Here is a 25,297-nt window from a genome sequence, read left to right on the forward strand (position 1 = left end):
TTGAAACATGTTTGTGTAAGGTCACACATGATTTCTAAATGTTGTTTTTACTTGTATTTTGCTTTTGGTATGGCCAAATATTTAGCTTATTTTTCATAGTTCTTGATACTTTCAGAAAAATCAAAATAAATTTGTTCCCATAAATAAATAAATAAACATAAAAAATAAATAAATAATAAAAAGTTGACTGGGTGATGGGCATTAAGGAGGGCACGTGATATGATGAGCACTGGGTACTATACTCAACTAATGAATCACTGAACACTGTATTAAAAACTAATGATGCATTATATGTTGGCTGTTGAATTTAAATTTGAAAACTAACATGAAAGAAAAGAAACACCCGTAAAAAATATCCTCCAGGGAAAGGGGAACCCTCCTACACTGTTGGTGGAAATGCAAGCTGGAAAACAACATGGGGAAACAGCATGGGGGTTCCTCAAAAAGTTGAAAATAGAGCTACCCTACCACCCAACAATCACACTACTGGGTATTTACCTTAAAGATACAAAGGTAGCGATCAAAAGGGGCACATCCACCTGAATTTTTACAGCAGCAATGTCCACAATAGCCAAACTATGGAAAGAACCTAGATGCCCATCAACTGATGAATGGATAAAGAAGACATGGTATGTATGTGTATGTGTGTACACACACACACACACACACACACACACACACAGGAATACTATGAAGCCATCAAAAGAAATAAAATCTTGCCATTTGCAATGACATAGATGGAGCTAGAGGGTATTATGCTGAGTGAAATAAGTCAATCAGAGAAAGAATTATCATATGATCTCCCTGATATGAGGAATTTGAGAGGCAATGTGGGGGATTCATGGTGTAGGGAAGGAAAAAAGGAAACAAGATGGGATCGGGAGGGGGACAAACCATAAGAGACTCTTAATCTCACAAAACAAACAGGGTTGCCAGGGGGAGGTGGGTAGGGAGAGGGTGGTTGGGTTATGGACATTGGGGAGGGTATGTGTTATGGTGAGTACTGTGAAGTGTGTAAACCTGGTGATTCACAACCTATACCCCTGGGGCTAATAATTCATTATATGTTAATAAAAAATAAAAAATAAAATGAAAATAAAATAAAATATCCTCCAGGTGTGAGGAAGAATTGGAATTCACAGTTTCTATATCATGTTATCTACAACACCCAGTTTTCAACAAAAATTTATGAAACATACAAAAAATACCAGTAAATAATATCTATACTCAGAAAGACATAAATAAATAGAAACTATCTCTGAAGGGACCCAGATTTTGGACTTAGCAGACAAAAACTTCAAATCAGCTATAACTAATACGTTCAAAAACTAAAGAAAGCCAAATTAAAAGATGGAGGAAATCAGAGGGGGAGACAAACCATGAAAGACTGTGGACTCTGAGAAATATACTGAGTTTTGGAGGGGAGGAGGTTGGGGAGTTTGAGTCTGGTGGTGAGTATTAAGGAGGGCATATATTGAATGGAGCATTGGGTGTTGTGCATAAACAATGAATTTTGGAACACTGAAAAGAAATAAAATAAAATAGGGCAGAAGAAAAACAAAAACAAAAACAAAAAATATAAACAATAAAAGATTGAAAGAAAGTATGAAAACAATGACACAATATATATTGATATAAAGATATTTTTAAATGACTGCATTTTAATTTGAGAGTTTAAGTACATAACTACTCTTCAATTCATTGCAAGAACTCGGAATAGCTATGAGATGGCAGAATATTAAACCTCCATAAAGCTGTTAAGAATGTGCTTTGGTGAGTGCTGTGAAGTGTGTAAACCTGGTGATTCACAGACCTGTACCCCTGGGGATAGAGTATTATGCCTCCATCAGAAAGGATGAATACCCAACTTTTGTAGCAACATGGACGGGACTGGAAGAGATTATGCTGAGTGAAATAAGTCAAGCAGAGAGAGTCAATTATCATATGGTTTCACTTATTTGTGGAGCATAACAAATAGCATGGAGGACATGGGGACTTAGAGTGGAGAAGGGAGTTGGGGGAAATTGGAAGGGGAGGTGAACCATGAGAGACTATGGACTCTGAAAAACAATCTGAGGGTTTTGAAGGGACGGGGGGTGGGAGGTTGGGGTACCAGGTGGTAGGTATTATAGAGGGCACGGATTGCATGGAGCACGGGGTGTGGTGCAAAAATAATGAATACTGTTATGCTGGAAATAAAAAAAAAAAAATAAAAGTCATCTATTAAAAAAAAAAGAATAAAGAAAAAAGAAAAAAAAAAAAGAATACCAAGTGAGATTTTCTTTTTTATTTTTTTAAAGATTTTATTTATTTATTTGACAGACAGAGATCACAAATAGGAAGAGCGACAGGCAGAGAGAGAGGGGGAAGCAGGCTCCCCACCAAGCAGAGAGCCCAAAGCGGGGCTCAATCCCAGGACCCCAGAATCAAGACCTGAGCCAAAGGCAGAGGCTATAACCCACTGAGCCACCCAGGCGCCCCCCAACTAACATTTTCAAATCTAAATTTGCACTACTTTTGGAACTCCCCTGGTTTGTTCAAATATTAATTCATTATTTTTCAAAATTCGCAGGAGATAAGCTGTTAAGAGTATAAGAGGATAGGTTCTTTAAACTTGATAGTGGTGACAAACTGATATTATCAGTGGTTCATATAACTCACAATAACACAATGGACAACTAAAGTAAACCTAACATTCTCTAATTTGGAAAAAAAAATGATCAAAGCACAAAGTCACAGATCACCACATCAAAACTGCTCAGTTTCCCTGGATCTCTTCTGCAAGTTGTGATAAATTACCTTTGGGAAAACCAGTGTACACAAAACATGGTTTCCATTAGAAGAAATTATAGACTCTACCCAGTCCTACCATCTAGTGCAGCTAATTGACACCCTTCCAAATGGTAGGAACTATTTATAACTTTCTATCTTAAAAAACAGTCGTGATTCAAAAGGGTGTGAACTGTCTGTGTGTTTCAATCTCTTGAAGCTCTTGCTTCAATACAATTGAAATCACTCAGCTCTTGCTGAGTAAGACGTGAACCTGAGCAGGTAAAAACGAAATGTGCTGTCTAACTCCCCCCACACTGGTTAAGTTTTGTTCCCAAAATTTTTTTCTGTCTATCTCAAGGTTCTTTCTACTCATCCTCTTTACTTGAATGATAATATATATATATATATATATATATATATATATATATATATATATATTCAGGTCTCATTTTCATGATTTCAATTGTATTGTGAGGTTAATTTCTCTTCAAAGAGCCCATATCTTTATTAAACTGATATGTGAAAGGACTTCAGTTTTCCATCCCTTTTTTGTCTATGATCTTAGATTTATGGAAATAAAACTTTGTTTTGTCTATTTCATTCAAACAGAACACAGTCTAGCAGAGCAAGCTATCTGCATCTGTGGAAAGCAAAAATAATCAAGTAGTCAAAAAATCATTATTTTTAAAAACTTGGTGAATACTTATTATATGACACAGCATGTTCCACTGTTTGCCATGTATTAACTCACTTAATCGTCACAACAACACTATAAGGTAAGTACTGTTATCATTTCTTTTTACAGTTGAGGAAATTCAGGGACAGAGAAGGGAAGCAACTCACCTAAGGACATAAATCAAGGAGATGGAGTTTCTAATTCAGGTAGTCTGTCTCCAGTACGTTTGCTATTAGTTATATATAATAATGCTATTTATAAAATTGCTCTTATATAATTTTTCCTATTTCTTTGACTAATTTCAATTTTTCCTTGGAAATTAGAAAAACTATAAATATTATTTATAATAAATATAGAAAAAAAGAGTTCATATTTAGGAAAAAATAAAATCACCTAAAATCCCACAACTTAGAGATATTGTGTTGTAAAGTCTAAATATTTCCATATATACATTTACATTATATGTGATGTTTTGTGTTTTATAATCTTTTTTAACTTAATGACAAAGAATGCATCTTTTCGGTTTCATTCATCCAAAGTTCTAATTTGTTCCATGTGCACTGAAATCTATAAACATAGTTTTAAGTGTATATAAACATTCTGTAACTCATACATGTAGTGAATAGCTTTTCATAGGTTATTATGATAACCCTCCTGTCCTTCTAAATTACTGAATTTTTCCAAATCTATGGTGATACTTTTCTGTTCAGCAATATTTCTGTAGCATGCAATAATACTACACTATAATTTGAGGAAAGTTCCAGATATCTGTAATGACTATACACATTTTGCTGGAGGCAAAAAATGAAGAGGAAAGTTTGTACCTTTGCTAGTTTTATTGTATTAGATTTAGATCTACATGGGAATGTGGGGTGTTGAGGTCACTCTGTAAGGACATTGTCATGGCAAGGAGGTCGCTGGCATCCAGACTGGTTTCCACTCTCCCATCAGTGTGCTGGTGTCAATGAGGTCAATTCACAAAGTCACTTGGTGAATATTTCTTCTCCACCATATGTCCCTTAGGGGCTTCTAAGCACCTGATTTTCTTGCCACGTCTTCTTCAACTTTCCCCTATGAATGTCAGTGAAGATTCTCATTTAGTAGTGCCTACCTTGTGACAGAAATTGTGCTAACTACTGGGGTATACGAAGTTGGTAAAGCCTCTGCCTTCGGCTTGGGTCGTGATCCCAGGGTCCTGGGATCGAGCCCCGCATCGGGCTCTCTGCTCAGCAGGGAGCCTGTTTCCTCCTCTCTCTCTGCCTGCCTCTCTGCCTACTTGTGATTTCCATCTGTCAAATAAATGAATAAAATCTTAAAAAAAAAAAAAGATTTCTTTTCTCAAAGAAGTCGTAGGGGATAGGAAGACTAATATCCATAAGAAATTATAATGTGATTTATTAAAAAGAAGATACAAGGTTTAACAATAGTTTATAGACACTATTTTGCATGGGGTCATCAATAAATACTTCAGGGTAACTAGCATTTAATCAAAGTTTGAAGGATAAAGGAAAAGGGGAATTAACATTTCTGTCAGATAGTTATACCCATATACTCTCAAACCTTCATAACATCTGGTGAAGTTAGTCACCTCTCATTTTATGGACAAATAAATATCAGCATAACTGACTACCTTACCCTAGTTTATATAACTCACAAGTGGCAGGACTAAAATGGCAACCAAGTTATTAGGTCTAAGAGCCAAAGGCAGCTCCACTTTGTAATGACAAGGAATAACATACATGAAAGTATATGAAAGAGCTGAAATGTGAAAAAATATATAGTAATGTGTTCAGTTCATAAAGGTTCTTATATGATACATAATTGATTTTTATTTTTTAAAGTTTTATATTTTTACTTATTTGAGAGAGACAGAGAGGGTGGGGAGGTGCAGATGGGGAAGGAAAAAGATGGAGAGAGAATACTGAGCAGTCTCTGTGCTGAATGCTGATCCAGACGCAAGGCTTGATCCCATAAACCTGAGATCATGAACTGAGCAAATACCGAGTCAGACAATTAACCTACTGAGCGACCCAGGCACCCCCACAATTGAATTTTAAATATCTCGAATGATAGAACCAAAGGCTTAGAGTAGAGAGTAAGAGGCCCATATTTGAGTTTTAGGTAGACAAATCTGAAAGCAGACTATAGAAAAGAGACTAAACTTAACTAAGATTGGAGAGAGAAATCATTCGGAAATGAAAAATATATAAATCTGAAATAAAACTGGCAGTGGAAATGAAGACCAGGACACAAAACAGAAATATTCAGGAGGTACAATTTCCCGCCTGTCCTATAAGGTGAGAGGGGAGAAAAGTTGCCTCAGAGATTCTTGGATTAAGCACCTGAGAGACAATAGTCATGATATTTCCTAAGACATTAAAAAGAGGATAAAATCATGAGCTCAGACTTGCACAATTTAACTTTGAAGTGCTCGAGGGATGTCCATTTATGTACTAAAATACAGTCTTGGATATATTATGCTAGAGTCCATGAATAGAGCTATAGATACAGAAATCTTTTAAGTGGGGAGTAGTTAAAAAAATGAAACGTGTTTTAAATGAAAAAAAAATTTTTAGGTCTCCTGAGTTACAGAGGAACACTCAAAAATAAGCAGGAAAAAAAAAAATTCATGCATCAGTGAAAGAAGTTAGCGATATAGGAGAAAAAAACAAGAGAGCTCTGTTATGCAAAGACTAAGAATGCAAAAATGCATTCAGCTTCAGGAAGTGAACAATGCCTGACTTACAGTCTCTTAAAGTTTTTTATTTTATTTTATTCCATTATAAGATATCAGAATGTAGACCTTTTTTTATAAATATTTTTTTCATTTTATTTTTTTTCAGTGTTCCAAATTCATTGTTTATGCACCACACCCAGTGCTTCATGCAATATGTGCCCTCCATAATACCCAACAGTTTACTTATTTGACAGAGTGAAAGAGATAGTGGACAAGCAGGGGTAGTGGGAGATGGAGAAGCAAGCTCCACACTGAGCAGGGAGCCCAATGCTGGGCTCGGGATCCCAGAGCTCTGGGATCATGAACTGACCAAAGGCACCCAGGTGTCCTAAGAATGCAGACATCTGCTGGCATCCATCAAAGACCTTTTAGACTGGATTATTTTTCTATCTGTTCATAATATCACCTTTAACACGTAGACTCTCAAAGGTCATGATTGCTGCATCTTTGGGCATCACATTAATATCAAATGCAGGAATGGAAGAGATAGAAGAGACTTCTCTACATTAATCTTTGGGTTTTAATCTGGGAAAGAAAACCTTCCACAGAAGTCATTGTTCTGTATCTCATCAAAACTTGGCTACATGCCCCTCTGACACCAACCCATGGCCAAGTCACATAGATTATTTATATTTCATCCCACGGCTAAAATAAGAACCTAGCTTCTTACAAAGTATGGCAATTTCCATCAAATAACTAAACAGATAGGTGTTCTCTCTTTTAGAGACTATAAGAAATATACGGAGATTTGAGTTGGCAAGGTAAAGAGTGACTTATTGTTAGTGTTTTCCTGTTCTTGGTGTAGGACTTGCCTGTTTCAAATAACAGACACACCAGCATTCTGTAAAATGCCATCCAGCTACCAGTCATTATATTCCTTGAGCCAAAATTCATTCATGTATATTAATGTTCTCTAAGCAAGGAAACCGGTACCTTTCTGGTTAAAATGAGATATGAAACATGAAGCTTTTCTTCATAGTTATCCCCAGAAATCATCACTGCTGAGAAATGTTGGTACCAAAATAATAATAACAATAGTATTATAATTATATTATAATTAATAATCTATTTCTATCACATATATGCATACTCTACTCCAACCATATATTTCACAGAATTCTTTTTCCTTTTCTTGCCCCTCTCCTATTGCTTTCCTTCCAATTCCTTTTCATAATTATTAATTATTTTGATTATGCTCACCACAGTGTAGCTACCATACCTCACCATACAATGCTATTACAGTGCCATTGACAACATTCTCTGTGCTCTAACTTTCATTCTAGTGATTTATTTACTCCATAATTGCAAGTTTTATATCCCACTCCCCATTACACTATTTTGCCCATCCCTCAATCACCCTCTCCTTGGCAACTACCAGTTTATTCTCCGTATTTGTGTGTCCATTTCCTCCTTTTCATAATTTTTATTACACATACATGGCTAATGTAGAAAACAACAAAACATAGATGGTCAACATTTTTAGTATTAGAAGTACCTAAAATGTCATTATCCAAAATGATCTAAAATGTTCATTCATATAGTTACATATTTTTGTAGTGTATAATTATAAAGAGCACATCAAATGTATATTCCTTTATAAGTAATTATTCTTAATAATTTAGCAGACATCTCATCAAGTCTAAATTTGCTTCTGTGATGGCCTAGCTCATCTTATCAAATCACCCTTTCTGAGTATCATCTCATTTCTAATCATATCTTTGAAATGTACCTTTAATTTTTCCTTTTACATTAAATAATGAATGGATCCAAATACAAGCTATCTATACATATCTTCAGCCTTTCTCTTTTTCTTAAGATTTAGGTATTTATTTGAGAGGGAGAGAGAGAGCACAAGCGGGAGGGGCAAAGAGAGAGGGAGAAAGAATCTCAAGCAGACCCCTGCTGAGCACAGAGCCCAGCAAGAAGCTCCACATGGGGCTCTGGCTCCACACAGGGCTCTATCTCATGATCCTCACATCACGACCTGAGTCGAAACCAAAAAGTTGTATGCTTAACCGACTGCACCATCTATGCTCCCCATCTTTAACCTTTCTGTTTATCCATAGTGATAACAGATACTTCCCTTGAAAAAGTTGTTTGTAGCCATTCTACTCACCTTCAAATAGCATTTTAGTTAAACTTCAAATACTTGAAGACAAGCTCTCATGACCTTTAGCTTTCATGACTCTCTGGGGTCATGTAGTTTTCACATGCTCTTAGTATATCATGATTAAACATTTTGTTTAAGTAAAGTCACCAGTCTTCCAGTTTTGTGTTTGAATTGACACTTATTAATCCTAAAATAGACCTATCAAGAGCACAATATCTCTATCCTAGCAAAGTAAGTAGAAGCCCTTTTTCAGAGTCTGCTGACACTCTGGGATTTAGCATTTCACCAGTTTAAGGTACATTTTAATTATCCAAGGCACTGGTTGCGGTCACAATATTGGAAACTATCAGAGGACTCAGCCTTTTCATTTTAAGCTAATGCTTCCTCTTAGAGTCAACATTCTTACACTCATTGTCTGGTCACTATTCACTATTGCATGAGTGATTAATGCCTGAAATTTTGCAGGTGTGAAGTAAAAGAATAATCAAAGAGTACATTCTGCTACAGTATCTGTGCACAAATATGATCAAGGGTTTGAACATTCAAATCATGGCTAACTATTTATGACACAGAAGACGTTTTCTTGAATATACATGGAGAAGACAGAAGAAGCCCAAATTATTATACAAGGAGCATGGTAAAGAAACTTTCTACCAGGAAGATGTTACTCTTTGCTCCTAATTCCTTCACATTACCTGCCTTATTCTCACATGATTTCTTTCCCTGTCATCCTAGCCTAACTTTTGATTATCTCATTTCTATTTTTTTTCTTCCTTTCCCCTGTCCTCTCTGTATGTATTTGACCTTCTCAATTAGACACTTGCCACGTATTTTCCACAAAATCATCGATGGGCAAACACCATATCAATGTTCAGTTCCCATATTTCTCAATTCTGCCTTATTTTCTACCTTTAGAATACTTCAGCTTCTTCTCTACTGATTGAGCCAATGGATACAACAAATGTCTCTGTGGTATCTGAATTTGTATTGATTGGACTTTCAAATTCATGGGTGATGAACCTTTTTCTCTTTTGGTTCTTCTCTGTGTTCTACATGGGAGTTATCCTGGGAAACCTCTTCATTGTGTTCCTGGTAATTATTGACTCTCACTTACACACTCCCATGTACTTCCTATTAGCCAACCTCTCTCTCCTTGATCTAGGTCTGTCCTCTACCACAGTGCCCAAAATAATCACTAATCTTTTCACTGACTGCAAAATCATTTCCTTTCCAAAATGCATAATACAGATATTTTTTATTCATGTCATGGGTGGAGGTGAGATGGTGCTGCTCATAGCCATGGCATATGACCGGTACACTGCAATCTGTAAGCCTCTCCACTACTTGACCATCATGAGCCCCAAAACGTGTGTTTCCTTCGTAGTGACTGCCTGGATAGTGGGGATAATCCATGCCGTATCTCAGTTTGTATTTGTCATAAACTTGCCCTTCTGTGGCCCTAATGAAGTAGATAGTTTTTACTGTGATTTCCCTCGGGTCATGAAACTTGCTTGTGTAGACACTTACAAGCTAGAGTTTGTAGTCATTGCTAACAGTGGGTTTATATCCATGGCTACCTTCTTCTCGTTAATTATTTCCTATGTCTTCATTTTGGTCACTGTCTGGAAACGTTCTTCAGGGGACTTGTCCAAAGCATTTGTCACACTGTCAGCTCACATCACTGTAGTGATTTTGTTTTTTACACCATGCATGTTTCTCTACGTGTGGCCTTTCCCCACAACATCACTGGATAAGTACTTGTTCATTGTTGATTTTGCTATCACTCCCCTCTTGAATCCTGCCATCTATACATTAAGAAACAAAGACATGAGAGTGGCCATGAGAAGACTAGGCAAACGGATTGTGGGTCCTCATGGGATCTCACAATGATTTGGAGCAGATCTAGAGACCACATGCTTCAGGCTCACCAAGAGCACTGCAAGTCATGTGATTGTCATCATTACAATGGTAAGAACTACTATTGTTATGATAATTCAACAAAAGTCCCCCTGTAGAAATTGATTATTGAGTCAGGGGTGACTTTATTTTGCTAATGACAGAGAATAAATTGACATCACCTACTTACATTGAGAAGAAAGGTGAGAAGGAAAACTGAGTTGATTTATAGGAGTAAACTTAACATTCAAATACCATTTTCTGTGACTTGCTAATTGTATTTACTCTCAATTACGAAGACATATGTCAAACAAGTGATAAATATATCTCATGGTAACATGGATTTAATTGATAAAATGTAACTTTGAGTCGATCAAAATCAATAAATTCTAGTTTTTAATTTTTATTTTAGTTTGAGTTTAACTTAGAATAAGAAACAAAATCAACTATTTATTACTTAGATTAAGCATGTTGTTTTACTTGTTTAGACTTGATTGGCTTTAAATAGAGAAGGATAACTCTTTACACTGTGAACACTTCAAATAAATACAAACCACAGATTTCTGAAATTTTGTCTCACTTTCTACTATTCTAAAGATGAAGATTTTCAAATATTCAATTATCCTAGTTTATTATCAAAGAAAAAAAAATCCATAAAAGTAATTGCTGTTTCAGGGCACCTCGGCAGTTTTGTCTGTTAAACATCTGCCTTTGGCTCGAGTCATGATCTCAGGGTCCTGAGACTGAGCCCCATGTGGGACTCCCCGTCCGCAGAGAGCCTGCTTTTCCTTCTCCCTTGCAACTGCCCCCAGCTTGTGCTGTCTCTCAAATAAATAAAATATTTAAAAATTTTATTAACTAAAATTTAAAACTAATAGCTGTTTCACTGAAGAATAATCACCCTAAGATGTATGTTTAGAGATTCTGGCTTCTTTGAATATGGTTTGCTGATCTGACAAAATGCTTCCCAAAAGTTTATGTATCTTAGATAAATGAAAAGCCAAAAGTGGTAAGGCATATTCAATTTGATTGAGCACTTCTACATTTGGAATAAGTGCTTTATTAAAGTACACGTGTTTTCATTTATTTGTTTATACTTCTCTGTAAATAAAATCTACTCAATTAAGGAAAATAATGCCTATATTTTTTGTCCAGTGTTTCTCCAGGAACCTTTTCAATAACATCTCTGCTTACTCCATGTAAATTAATCATTAATACTTCTTTTAATGTTTTGGTATTCATCTGGATGGGAAGTTCTTTACTTGATCATTGCTAACCACTCCCTCTTACAAACAATCCACTGGGCCTCTGAGATGGTACAGTCTCCCACTTTTCCCTCCTACTCTTGGGGAATTCCTTCCCAGTAACAGTTTGCCGGGTTCTCTCCTCTGCTCCACCACCAAACTCAGTGTTCCTCAGAATTGCAACTTTGGTCTTTTCTCACTCCATATTCTTTCCCTAGGGGACATCCGTTCTCTTGGCTTTAATTACCATCTCAGCTAATTTTATTATTGGCTTTTATTCTTAAGCCAGGCTATTATTTCTTGTGTTCCTACTTCATAAATCTAACTGCCTGCTGGCTTGATGCTTCAAGGGCATCTCCCACTCAGCAGATCTGAAACTAAACTAATTATCTTATCCTCAAACCCATTCTTCTGTCAGGTCCCTAGTCACAGTAATTGGCACCAATATTAACCCAGTCTCTCAGTGCAAAATCTAGGAGTAATAATGGACTCCTCCATACGCAATCCCCACTATTCAATAGATCAGCAAATCATGTTAATTCCAACCTCTAAACACCTCCTAAATATGTCCTTTGCTTTCTTCTAAATGTCACCATTCTTGTCCAAGTCTTCACATGTCATTTTTCAAACTGAGTATGAGTCACTATGTGTCTTCTCTCTTCAAAGCTGATTTGCCTTTATTCCCATTATCTACATACAGAATGAGAGATTTTTTTAAGTGTAAATATAAGTACATGTTTGTTCTCCTTAAGACCCCTCACATACTTACCAGTGCTCTTAAATTAAAGTACAAGCTCCTTTTCAAGATTTATCAGGCGATCCAAGGCCTGGCCCTTATCCTCCTCTCCCGGCTCAGAGGACAACTCCAGAGGAAATTTTATTTTCTTTTGCTTGCCTAAAACTTTATTTTCTCTGGGCACCAAGTGGCTCAGTCCCTTAAGCTTTGGAGTCTTAGTTTCAGCTCAAGTCATGATCTCATGTTCATAAGACTGAACGCAGAGCTGAGTACTGCATCAGGCCCTGTGCTCAGGACTGAGTCTGCTTGAGGTTCTATCCCTCTGTCTCACTCTCTAAAATAAAACAAATAGGTAAAATCTTAAAAAAAAAAAAAAAAAACTTCATTCTCTTTCATCTCGAGGCTTTGCTCTGGCTAATCACTCTGTCTCAAACATCTGTCCTTCATATTTTGCCTATTAATATCTATTCATTCTTCAAATCTCTGTTTCAACATTCTTTTATCAAGAAACACTTCCAAGATCCTGGGTCCAGAAGAACTCCTTCCATTGTATATATTATACCACTCCCTAATGCCACTTATGTAACATCAATAATAATAATTAATAATAATGAATTATAATAATTTCTTATTCGATGTAGATCTTCCTCATTATAGTTTAAGTTCCACATGAGGAAGGGGCTGGGTCCATCATAGTCGCTGCTATATATAGCAGTGCTATAACACTGTTTACTCATGTTAATGAGTAAGGACTCTACAGAAAATGCTCAATAAATGCTTATCATTAAATAAATGAGTAAGACCAACAAATAACGTGAATAGTTTCTTGAATACTGTTTGGGCTTTCTTTGTACATTCAGTCAAAGGTCATAGGATTACAGTACTTCTGTCCTTTTCTTTTTCCTTTTCTCAATTAATTTTCTCTGCCTATGTGGCCTGAATGCTCTACAGTGAAATCTACTAATGAGTACCTTTCGTAGACTTAAGCCAATTCAAAGCCTGGGCCAATCTCAGCTGCATCAACCAATAAATTAGTGGTCTCCACCCTCTCTAATACTTCTAAGTCTCATAAAGTCTACATTAGCAACGCCTGCTCCTCTTGACCCAGCAGCCTTTTCTGCTGCCAAGCAAACCCAAGATCCATTCCTTAGAGGATGGCTCTCAAATCACAGCTTGCTCTGTGTCTACCTGACCCGCTCCTCAGGACTTTATTTTTACCTAGATGCTGCTCATTCATCTTAATCTGTTGTTCTGCCTGGTATCCAGTGTCTGACTTAGAACACTGGTACATTGGAACAGGAGCACACTGACATGACAGAATGATATTATAGGGCATTGTGTTGCAGAAGAGCTTTTGGAAGGTTGGGAAACAACAGGAGAAATTTTCCTCTTATCTTAGAGTAGCTGTGCTTCTTCTAGGCAAATAAATTGCTTTACCTTGTCTGATATATACTATGATTCATGCAACTGACCATGCTTAGCTATTTATTTTTTATCAGCCCACAGGATTCCTCAGTGTGTATTCTTGTTTGTACATTTTGTAATGTCAATGCTTTTTGAAAATTAATTTGAGACTATCATTCCATAACTAGAGAATTAAGGTTCTTCCTTGTTTCTGACCTGAGAAAATAAAATGCAGGTCTAAATAAATACAGTTCTAAACAAAGATAGATCCTTCACACTTTGGAGCCCCATGATAGCCTGGAGATCTTATTCTTTATACTTCCACATCAAAAATCAATAAAGACTTACTTTTACAGAGATACACTAGGCTTGTTACGAAGCCTTATCATAGTTCCTTTGAATGAGTATCTCCTTCAAGGTAAACATGCTCCTCTTAGAAATAACTCTAACTCCCTATATTTTCCTCTTTTGTTTTTATCTCCTTCCCTTGATGTCTTAAGAACTTGATCTAATTACATACAAATTTTACTTGTATCCAGTCAACTCAGGAAATATAAGGGTCAAAAACATTCAAGAAGAACTTCATCCTCAACACTCCAAAGTTTGGGACCACAGGTAAATATATACAAGTTAACATAGGCTATGATGGATAAGAGGAAAATGATCAATACATTCTCCCCCTGTCAGTCTTAAGAATCATCTCTACAGGCAACCTGGGTGGTTCAGTTGGTTAAACAACTGCCTTCAGCTCAGGTCATGATCCTGGAGTCCCAGGATCGAGGCCCCCATTGGGCTCCCAGCTCCACGAGGAGTCTGCTTCCCCCTCTGACCTTCTCCTCTCTCATGCTCTCTCTCACTGTCTCTCTCTCAAATAAATTAATAAAATTTTAAAAAAAAGAATTATCTCTACATATCGGGGGTTTTACATCTATTTCTTCAAGTATGATACATGAGCAAAGGTATGTCTGTACACTCAGGATATGTTTTCCCACCCTCTTTCCCTATCTCAGTGCTTCTAAGGATTTCATCCCAAAGATCATGTAACCAATATAGAGATATTTTTACACAAACCAACCTACTGCCTACAAACCATCCCTCTTCCCCTCTGTTTCATTACCACGCAATTTCTCTTTCACAGTTTCTCTCATGGGGAAGCCAATGTGACTCAAAGGTTTAGTTTCCCAAGAGAAACTAATACTGGGCTCAGTACTGGCCTTCTCTGTGAGAACAGTTGACCACTCTCCTGTGTAGCTAATTATTTCCCATTTTGGAGAATCTTTTGTACAGCTTTTCCTTGAGGGAAGATTATGCACAGAAATTAAGCTCTCTGAATTTCTCTTCTCCTAAAAATGTACATCCTGTGGCTGAACAGACAGATAGGAAAGATGCTTTTATTAAAAAGTTTCTTTTCAGTGTTCTAGAATTCATTGTTTATGCACCACACCCAGTGCTCCATGCAATACGTGCCCCCCATAATACCCACCACCAGGCTCACCCAACACTCTACCCTCCCTCCCCTCCAAAAGCCTCAGATTGTTTTTCAGAGTCCACAGTCTCTCATGGTTTGTCTCCCCCTCTGATTTCCCCCAACTCACTTCTCCTCTCCATCTCCCCATGTCCTCCATGGTATTTCTTACGCTCCACGAATAAGCAAAACCAATGGTAATTGACTCTCTCTGCTTGACTTATTTCACTCAGGATAATCTCCTCCAGTCCCATCCATGTTGATACAAAAGCTGGGTATTCAGCCTTTCTGATGGAGGCATAACACTCCATAGTATATATGGACCACCTCTTCCTTATCCATTTGTCTGTTGAAGGGCATCTTGGTTATTTCCACAGTTTGGTGACTGTGGCCATTGCTGCTATGAACATTGGATACAGATGACCCTTCTTTTCACCACATCTGTATCTTTGGGGTAAATACCCAGTAGTACAATTGCAGGGTCATAGGGTAGCTCTATTTTAATTTCTTAAGGAATCTCCACACTGTTTTCCAAAGTGGCTGCACCAACTTGCACTCCCACCAACATTGTAAGAGGGTTCCCCTTTCTCCACATCCCCTCCAGCACATGTTGTTTCCTATCTTCCTAATTTTGGCCATTCTAACTAGTTTAAGGTGATATCTAATGTGGTTTGTGTTGTTTTTGTTTTTGTTTTTTTGTTTTTTTGTTTTTGTTTGTTTTTAAAGATTATTTAATCATTCGACAGACAGAGATCCCAAGCAGGCAGAGAGGCAGGCAGCCCGATGAGGGGCTCGATCCCAGGACCCTGGGATCATGACCCGAGCCAAAGGCAGAGGTTTTAACTCATTGAGCCACCCAGGCGCCCCTCTAATGTGGTTTTAATTTGAATCTCCCTGAGGGCTAGTGATGATGAACATTTTTTCATGTGTCTAATAGCCATTTGTATGTCTTCATTAGAGAAGTGTCTGTTCATATCTTCTGCCCATTTTTTTATATGATTGCCTGTTTTGTGTGTGTTGAGTTTGAGGAGTTCATTATAGATCCTGGATATCAACCTTTTGTCTATACTGTCATTTGCAAATATCTTCTCCCATTCCGTGGGTAGCTTCTTTGTTTTGTTGACTGTTTCCTTTGCTGTGCAGAAGCTTTTGATTTTGATGAAGTCCCAAAAGTTTATTTTCGCTTTTGTTTCCTTTGTCTTTGGAGACATATCTTGAAAGAAGTTGCTGTGGTTGATATCGAAGAGATTACTGCCTATGTTCTCCTCTAGTATTCTGATGGATTCCTGTGTCACATTGAGGTCTTTTATCCATTTTGAGTTTATCTTTGTGTATGGTGTAAGAGAATGGTCAAGTTTCATTCTTCTACATATAGCTGTCCAGGTTTCCCAGCACATTTATTGAAGAGACTGTCTTTTCTCCACTGTATATTTTTTCCTGTTTTGTCGAAGATTATTTGACCATAGAGTTGAGGATCCATATCTGGGCTCTCTGCTCGGTTCCACGGGTCAATGTGTCTCTTTTTATGCCAGTACCTTGCTGTCTTGGTGATCACAGTTTGTAATAAGCTTGAAATCAGATAACGTTATGCCCAGGTTTATTTTTGTTTTTCAACATTGCCTTAGCAATTTGGAATCAGAATTCCATAGAAATTTTTGGATTATTTGCTCCAGCTCTTTGAAGAATACCAGTGAAATTTTATCGGAATGGCATTAAAAGTATAGATTGCTCTAGGCAGTATAGACATTTTAACAATGTTTATTCTTCCGATCCAAGAGCATGGAATGCTCTTCCATCTTTTTGTGTCTTCTTCAATTTCTTTCATGAGTTTTCTTTAGTTCCTCAAGTACAGATCCTTTACCTCTTTGGTTAGGTTGATTCCCAGGTATCTTATGGTTCTTGGTGCTATAGTAAATCTCATCGATTCTCTAATTTCCCTTTCTGTATTTTCATTGTTAATGTATAAGAAAGCCACTGATTTCTGTACATTGACTTTGTATCCTGCAACGTTGTTGAATTGCTGTATGAGTTCTAATAGTTTGGGGGTGAAGTCTTTTGGGTTTTCCATATAAATAATCATATCACCTGCGAATAGAGAGAGTTTGACTTCTTCAATGCCAGTTTGGATACCTTTTATTTCTCTTTGTTGTCTGATTGCTGTTGCTAGGACTTCTAATACTATGTTGAACAAGAGTGGTGAGAGTGGGCATCCTTGTCTTGTTCCTGATCTCAACAGGAAGGTTGGAAGCTTTTTCCCATTGAGGATGATATTTGCTGTGGGTCTTTCATAGATAGATTTGATGAAGTTCAGGAATGTTCCCTCTATCCCTATACTTTGAAGCGTTTTAATCAGGAACGGATGCTGGATATTGTCAAATGCTTTTTCTGCATCGACCATGTGGTTCTTCTCTCTTCTCATATTAATTTGTTGTATCACATTGATTGATTTGCAAATGTTGAACCATCCTTGTAGCCCAGGGATGAATTCCACCTGGTCATGGTGGATAATCTTTTTAATGTGCCATTGCATCCTGTTGGCTAGGATCTTGTTGAGAATCTTAGCATCCATAGTCATCAGAGATATTGGTCTGAAATTCTCCTTTTTGGTAGGGTCTTTGCCTGGTTTGGGGATTAGGGTAATGCTGGCTTCATAGAAAGAGTCTGGAGGTTTTCCTTCTGCTTCAATTTTTTGAAACAGCTTCAAGAGAATAGGTGTTATTTCTTCTTTGAAAGTTTGGTAGAATTCCCCAGGGAATCTGTCAGGTCCTGGGCTTTTGCTTTTTGGGAGGATTTTGATTTCTGCTTCAATCTTGTTACTATATATCGGTCTATTCAGGTTGTCGATTTCTTCCTGGTTCAATTTGGGAGTTTATAGTTTTCCAGGAATGCATCCATTTCACCTAGGTTGCTAAACTTATTGGCGTGTAACTGTTGATAATAACTTCTGATGATTGTTTCTACTTCCTTGGTGTTGGTTGTGATCTCTCCCTTTTCATTCATAATTTTATGAATTTGGCTTTCTCTCTTTTCTTTTGGATTAGTGTGGCCAATGGTTTATCAATCTTATTGATTCTTTCAAAAAACCACCTTCTAGTTTCATTGATACGTTCTCCTGTATCTCTGATTTCTACCTCATTGATCTCAGCTCTAATCTTGATGATTTCCCTTCTTATGTGTGGAGTTGGTTTGATTTGTTGTTGATTCTCCAGTTCTTTAAGGTGTAGAGACAGCTGGTGTATTCTGGATTTTTCAATTTTTTGAGGGAGGCTTGGGTGGCTATGTATTTTCCCCTTAGGACTGCCTTTGCTGTATCCCATAGGTTTTGGACCAAAGTGTCTTCATTCTCATTGGTTTCCATGAATTGTTTCAGTTCTTCTTTGATCTCCTGTTTGATTAAAGCATTCTTAAGCAAGGTGGCCTTTAGCTTCCAGGTGTTTGAGTCCCTTCTGAATTTTTCCTTGTGATGGAGCTCCAGTTTCAAAGTATTGTGATCTGAGAATATGCAGGGAATCATCTCATTCTTTTGGTATCAGTTGAGTCCTGATCTGTGACCCAGTATGTGGTCAATTCTTGAGAAGGCTCTGTGTGCACTTGAGAAGAATGAGTATTCTGTTGTTTTAGGGTGGAATGTTCTGTATATATCTATGAGGTCCATCTGGTCCAATGTGTCATTCAATGCTCTTGTTTCTTTATTGATTTTCTGCTTCGATTATCTGTCTATTTCTGAGAGAGGCGTGTTAAGATCTCCTATGATTAGTGTATTCATATCAATATGACTCTTTATCTTGATCAACAGTTTTCTTATTTAATTGGCTCTCCCATATTGGGGGCATAGATATTTACAATTGTTAGATCATCTTGGTGGATAGTCCCTTTAAGGATTATGTAGTGTCCTTCTGTATCTCTGACTACAGTCTTTAGTTTAAAGTCTAATTTGTCTGATATGAGAATCACTACCCCTGCCTTCTTTTGAGGCCCATTGGCATGAAAGATGCTTCTCCATCCCTTCACTTTCAGTCTGGGTGTATCTTTAGGTTCCAAATGGGTCTCTTGTAGACAGCATATGGATGGGTCCTGTCGTTTTATCCTATCTGCAACCATGTGCCATTTTATGGGCGCATTTAGGCCATTCACATTGAGAGTGATTATTGATAGATACGTTTTTATTGACATCGAGTTACCTTTGAAGTCTTTCTTTCTGTAGATTTTCTCTATATTTCTGTTCAATGCTATTCTTAGGATTTTTCCTCTTATATAGAACCCCCCTTAATATTTCCTGCAGTGTCAGCTTGGTGGTTGCAGAGTCTTTTAAGCCTTGCCGGTCCTGAAAACTCTTTATCTCTCCATCCATTTTGAATGTCATTCTTGCTGGATAAAGTATTCTTGGCTGCATGTGCTTCTCATTTAGTGCCCTGAATATATCTTGCCAGCCTTTTCTGGCTTGCCAGGTCTCTGTGGACAGGTCTGACATTATTCTGATGGGCTCCCCTCTGTAAATAAGGAGCCTCTTTTTCCTAGTGGCTTTCAAGAGATTATACCTACAATTATAATTCCTCCATTTGACTATCAGGTGTCATGATTTTTTTTGGAATGTATAATCTTGGGTAGAGACTGTTCAGCCTCTAGTACATGAATGCTGGTTCCATTCTCGAGACTGGGAAATTTTTCATGAAGGACTTGTTCCACTATATCTTCTAGACTTCTTTCTTTCTCCTACCCTTCAGGGATTCCAATAATTCTGACATTGGAACGCTTCATGGCATCATTTATTTCCCTGATTCTGTTTTCGTGGTTTCTAAGCTATTTGTTCCAGGCTTCCTCCTGATCCTTTCTCTCTATCTGTTTGTCCTCCAGAACACTAATTCTATCTTCTGTATCAGTTACCCTAGCTTTGAGAGAGTTTAGATTAGGTTGGAACTCATTGAGAGCATTGTGAACCTCCTCCCTGGCAGCTTTAAGCTCCGCCCTAACATTGTGAATATCCTGTCTGGTCGCTTTCAGTTCAGCCCTAATCAATTCCGTTTGGTCATCCATGGCTTTCTCCAACCTAGCTATTGCCTGGATAATTGTTAGCCTGAATTCTCTTTCCGACATATTGTCTATGTTGATAGCCATTAGCTCTGTTGCAGAAGGTCCATCCTCTGTATTTCTCTTCTGTTGGGCATTTCTCCTCCTAGTTATTTTGGTGAGAGATGACTGAACAGATGTAGCTGGATGTATCAGCCGTGGTGCAGTCAGGGTGCACCCTGGAATACTTCTGAGCAATCAGAATTCCCCACCCAAACGAGAGACAAAAGAAAAGAAAAAGAAAAAAACAAAAAAAAAAAAAAAAGAGAGAGAGGAAAGAAAGGGAAGATGAAAGAGAAGGTTCAGCCCAAATGGGCCCCAAGGTAAGATTTATGAAGTAGACAAACCAAAACAGACAAACAAAAAGACTGATACAAGTATATGACAATAGAAAATATATATATATATATGCAAATAAAGGAAGAACCTTGTCAAAAAGGACTCCAAGTGTAAGATTTATATGCTATCAGGACAAACACAAAAACACAGAAACAGTGGTGGAAGAAGATGGGAGAGTGGTTGTAAATTCTCAGTGTGTGCGAGGAAGGTTGTTTTGATTCTTCCTGGATGTATCTTGATATCTTTGTTAAAGGACTCAACTTTCCTAAGATAAACGGGGATTAAAAATTGATTTACCTATAGGGGTAGTATTGATTGGGGAAAGGGGATTACTTTGAAGTTTAACTCTATATGAATATTAGAAGATAAAAATAAAAAGGAATAAACTAGACTAAACTAAACTAAAATTTAAAAAAAGGAATTAAAAAAATAGAAATGCAAAAGAAAAACATAGGTGTATGTATCAAAAAGTTCAGGTTAGAAGGGTATTATGAAATTTGATGTACTGTACAGCTTGCTGTGATGGTAAATAGGTTAAAAAAATTACCTATGTGTAAAAAAAAAAAAAAGAACCAGAATAGTGGGAATGAGTGAAAAATTAAAGTTTTCCTATGAAGTAGGGGTTGTTCTCTTGTAGTCCTTTTTTTTTTCCCCCTCTCTCTTTTTTTTTTCTTTCTTGGTTTGTTTTCTGGGGGAGGAGCCTGCCTCGTGGGTTTTCAGTCAATGATGTTCCCTGAGTTAAGTCCTCCCGCCCCCCTCAAGGGGAGGGGTTCTGAGGAAACTGGGTTTTTTTCAGGCTTTTGTTCTCAGACGGTTTTTATGTTTGTTCACTTTTTTTTTCTTCTCACTTTGACCGCTTTTGATGGTTTTTGTAGTTTTATAGGAAAACAAACTGCACCCTGATCTCCCTCTCAGAGAGAGGCCTCAGTCTGCCTGCAGAGCCTAAATAAGTTCCCCCTTGGCCGCTGGCAGAGCAGGATCCAAGCCGCAGTCCCTGGGGACGCAGGATCGTTTGCTTGTACCCAAAGCCGAGGGAGTGGCGGCTGTCTGGGCAGCTCCAGAACGCCAGAGAGGTTCCAAGCAGCGATCACACACTGAGATTTTCCCGCTGGCCTGGGCTGGGAGTGCCTGGTCTTTCTGGGTCTAAGAGTGCCCGGCTTGCGCACACCTCTTTCAGGAGTGGCTATGGGTCACGCGCGTGTCTCAGGCACTGAGAATGGGGTGCAGGTCCGAAAGCACCAGGCTGGGCTTTTGCACACCTCTGTCAGGGGAGAGATTGGGACACACGTCTTAGGCTCTGAAACAATGGCGCGGGTCAAAGAGCGCCGGCTGGGCCTTTGTAACTCTCTCATGGGACTATTAGGGACGTGTGCGCGTACCTCAGGCTTTGTAGCAGGGCTCACGCATTCTGCCAACCCGCGTGGCTCCCATCCCCTCACAGGAGCTAGAACCCACGCATTCTTGGGTGCGCTGGCAGCTTAGGGACCAAGACCTGGTTTCTCCACCACACTCTCTCTGCCTCAGTGCCAGGCAAGGCTGTCCTGGGACCGGGGACTTAAGTCCCTGTCCCTAGCCGCCCCGATTCCTACAATTTCCCCCCCATGATCCTTTGCTCTTTTTGAGTCCTTTCAACCAGTCTCCAAGTTTATGCTGGTCCCCAGACACAGGGAACTCTCAGATTGGGGTATTACTTTCCAACCAGTTGCCTCTGGTGGCTCCCTTGCCACTTGAGGTTCTGAGGTTGGCTCTATTGTGTACTAGTTGCTCTTTTAAACTGTGGCTGTTTTACTATGCCCCAGGGCAGATAAATGCACTTCCACTCCCTCAGTATGATCCCTCTTCACTGCACTTTGCAACATCAATGGCGGAAGTTTCCTTTCTTACTGTATATTTGTCTCTTCCCTATGGCTATTCTCTCTTACCCTTCAATCTTTAGTTATGCAGAAGGTATTCAGTCAGCTCTTGGTTATTCTTTAGGAGGAGGTGAGTTCAGGATCTTACTGTATCACCATCATGGACAGTAATCCCCCTCTATGTTTTATTTTCAATTCATCCATACTACTGTCACTGGAATTTTTACCCATATTTAAATCATCCAAGTTACAGAGACATAGGGGCAAAGAATTTGGGGAAGAGAAATTAACCTGGGAAGCATTATAGAATTAATGACATCATCCCTGGAAAATTTCATGGCAATACCCTCTATACTGCTGAGCAGAAGGTGTTTGGTGATTTCATAAACTCACCACCCAATTCAGTGCCTTTAATAAGGTTGCAGATGAAGAACTATGTTGACTTCTCTTTTTAAATCTTTTTTTTTAAGATTTTATTTATTTATTTAACAGACAGAGATCACAAGTAGGCAGAGAAGCAGGCAGAAAGAGGAGGAAGCAGGCTCCCCGCTGAGCAGAGAGCCAGATGCAGGACTCGATCCCAGAACCCCAGGATCATGACCTGAGCCGAAGGCAGAGGCTTTAACCCACTGAGCCACCCAGGCGCCCTTATGTTGACTTCTTAAGGCCATATGTTTTGTCCTGTTAGGCTGCGATGAAACATATAAACCTAATGCTTTAGGACTGTCACCATGAAAGTGGTGTTTCATATTACAAAGTCGATTAAAGTTTCTGAATTAATTTGTGAGATTTGGGAAAATTTTATTACTGTTAGTACTGCTGAAATGTGTGTCTTGGAGTTTGAGTGATAATTAACTTTTTTTAAGCAGGAATATCTTACATGAACATATTAGTTTAAAGACTCTAAGCTTCTATTTATAACATGTAATTTAATCTTTTAATGATCTAAATTATTCTAAAATGAGACAGCCACAATACAAAACATGGAACTGTGAGTGCAAAAAATGTGGTGGAGTCACAATCAGTAGAATCTATAAGGAACAAACAGAGAAGAAAGAGGAAGAATGAAGATGGATTGGAAAGAGACTAGGAGAATAAAAGAAAAGATAAGAAAATGAAAAATAAAATCCTAAAATACAAATAAAGAGGATTTCATAGCTTTTCATAAATATAATATTGAAGTTTATGATACAGGACCCTTTCTGCTTTGTCTAACAGTATATCACCTGCCTAAACTAGTGGCTGGCATATAGAAAAAGCCCAGGAAATATGTATTTCCTAGAAAATATTTCCTAGAATTTCCTAGAAATAGGTATTGAATTGCTCATAGAAGAACAAAACAGTAGTCCTCACAAATACATAGAGAAATTGATTTGATAGTACCTTCTCCACAAACTTGTACTTCCTGGTGATAACCCAGTTATATATACATAAAAAGTGGGTATCTAGCTGAGTGAAAAAATTTTCAGCCTTTCTGTTAACAAACATTTCAGATTACCATGTACCATTGATGAGAAAATCCTGATGACCTGAGAGAGATTGTTTGGAGAAAAAGACCGTGCACTTGTTTCTCTACCTTTTCAGAAAACCCTGGTGACTTTGTGAAGCTCTCAGAAGTTCATCAGAGGCCAAGTCTCCACAGAGTTCGCTATCCTTCCTCTTGGAGATGTAAAGCTTTTCAGTCATTCAGGGTCTGGGGAAACCCATCTTTAAACAGGAAATGTAGATACATATTAAACAAATAAGATGATAAGAATTATAAGTTTTTGTAGAAGGGGGAAAGAACTTTGAGGGAATCTTTTTCAGTTACTTCATTCTGCCAGTGGAGAACTAACCCCGTGAGGGTAAACGGCTAGCCAATGTGTTCACAGTGTTACATTCACAGGGCCAGAAGTAGAAGTCATCCTAACTTCCAGTCCAATCATCTTCTCAGTAATGCTCTATACCAGCTTAATAGAGTCATAAAAAGCTAGAATAATTTATGTTTGATAGGATCACTCTAACCTCATTAGGAAGGGCCTTGATCCCTGAGTTTTACAAATATCATTTAAAATAATACAGGCAGGGCACCTGGGTGGCTCAGTTGTTAAGGGTCTGCCTTTGGCTCAGGTCATGATCCCAAGGTCCTGGGATCGAGTCCCACATCAGTTTCCCTGCTTGGAGGGAAGCCTGCTTCTCCATCTCCAACTCCCCCTGCTTCTGTTCATTCTCTCACTGTGTTTCTCTCTTTCAAATAAATAAAATCTTTAAAAAAAATAATACTGGCTTCCCTTCCCAATATATATATATATATATTGCCATTGGGAATTTCTCTTGCTAACCCTCTTTTCCTGTTTTGTTTTGTTTTTTCATACAACCTGGTTAGTCCTTGAACAGTTCCATCTCAGAACTTGTAGCTTTCAGCTTCTCTGTACCATCCCCTGGTATGGGGCCATAAGATTTCTGACTCTGAGAATAACCTCTTATACTAGGCATTGGCCATATCCTTCAAATGTGGAGGAAAGTAATACTGAAGGAAAGGGAACCACACCAGAATCTTGGAGGTAGAGGATTGAAATTTCCTTCCACTTGTTTAAAACAGAATTTTGTTCTCAAATAGGACAGGAATAACTGAGGCCAGATGTCTGTTTTGCACAATGAAAAAGTTTAAAATGAATTGGAGAGCACAAAAATCAGAAGCACATGAGTCTTGGAAAATCTTCACATTATGGAGACAGATTAAACATATCAAAATGTTTTGTGTGTAGAATTGATTTGATAAGACAATACAATGCAATGATTGAAATTTGAGAATAAGAGAGTGATGGTGTAAAACAAAAGGATGAAAGTATTTTCAATAAGAGAAAACTTCTGACACAGATCATTTTTTTTGGAACCTTTTTCTTCTTTTTTTTAATAAATTTTTTTTAAATTTATATGTTATTTATTTTCAGCATAACATTATTCATTATTTTTGCACCACACCCAGTGCTCCATGCAATCCGTGCCCTCCATAATA

At 37.9% G+C, this 25,297-nt stretch overlaps 1 protein-coding gene across 1 annotated transcript; it reads left to right on the forward strand.

Annotated features, from left to right (window-relative positions):
* Nucleotides 1–9,243: 9,243 nt before the first annotated feature.
* LOC116590140 (olfactory receptor 4F6-like) lies at nt 9,244–10,185 on the forward strand. Its single transcript, XM_032341789.1, has one exon. It carries the CDS (start codon nt 9,244–9,246, stop codon nt 10,183–10,185), a length of 942 nt encoding a protein of 313 aa, XP_032197680.1.
* Nucleotides 10,186–25,297: the final 15,112 nt, after the last annotated feature.

The sequence above is a fragment of the Mustela erminea genome, chromosome 5, assembly GCF_009829155.1.
Source record: "Mustela erminea isolate mMusErm1 chromosome 5, mMusErm1.Pri, whole genome shotgun sequence".
Taxonomy (NCBI): Eukaryota; Metazoa; Chordata; class Mammalia; order Carnivora; family Mustelidae; genus Mustela; species Mustela erminea.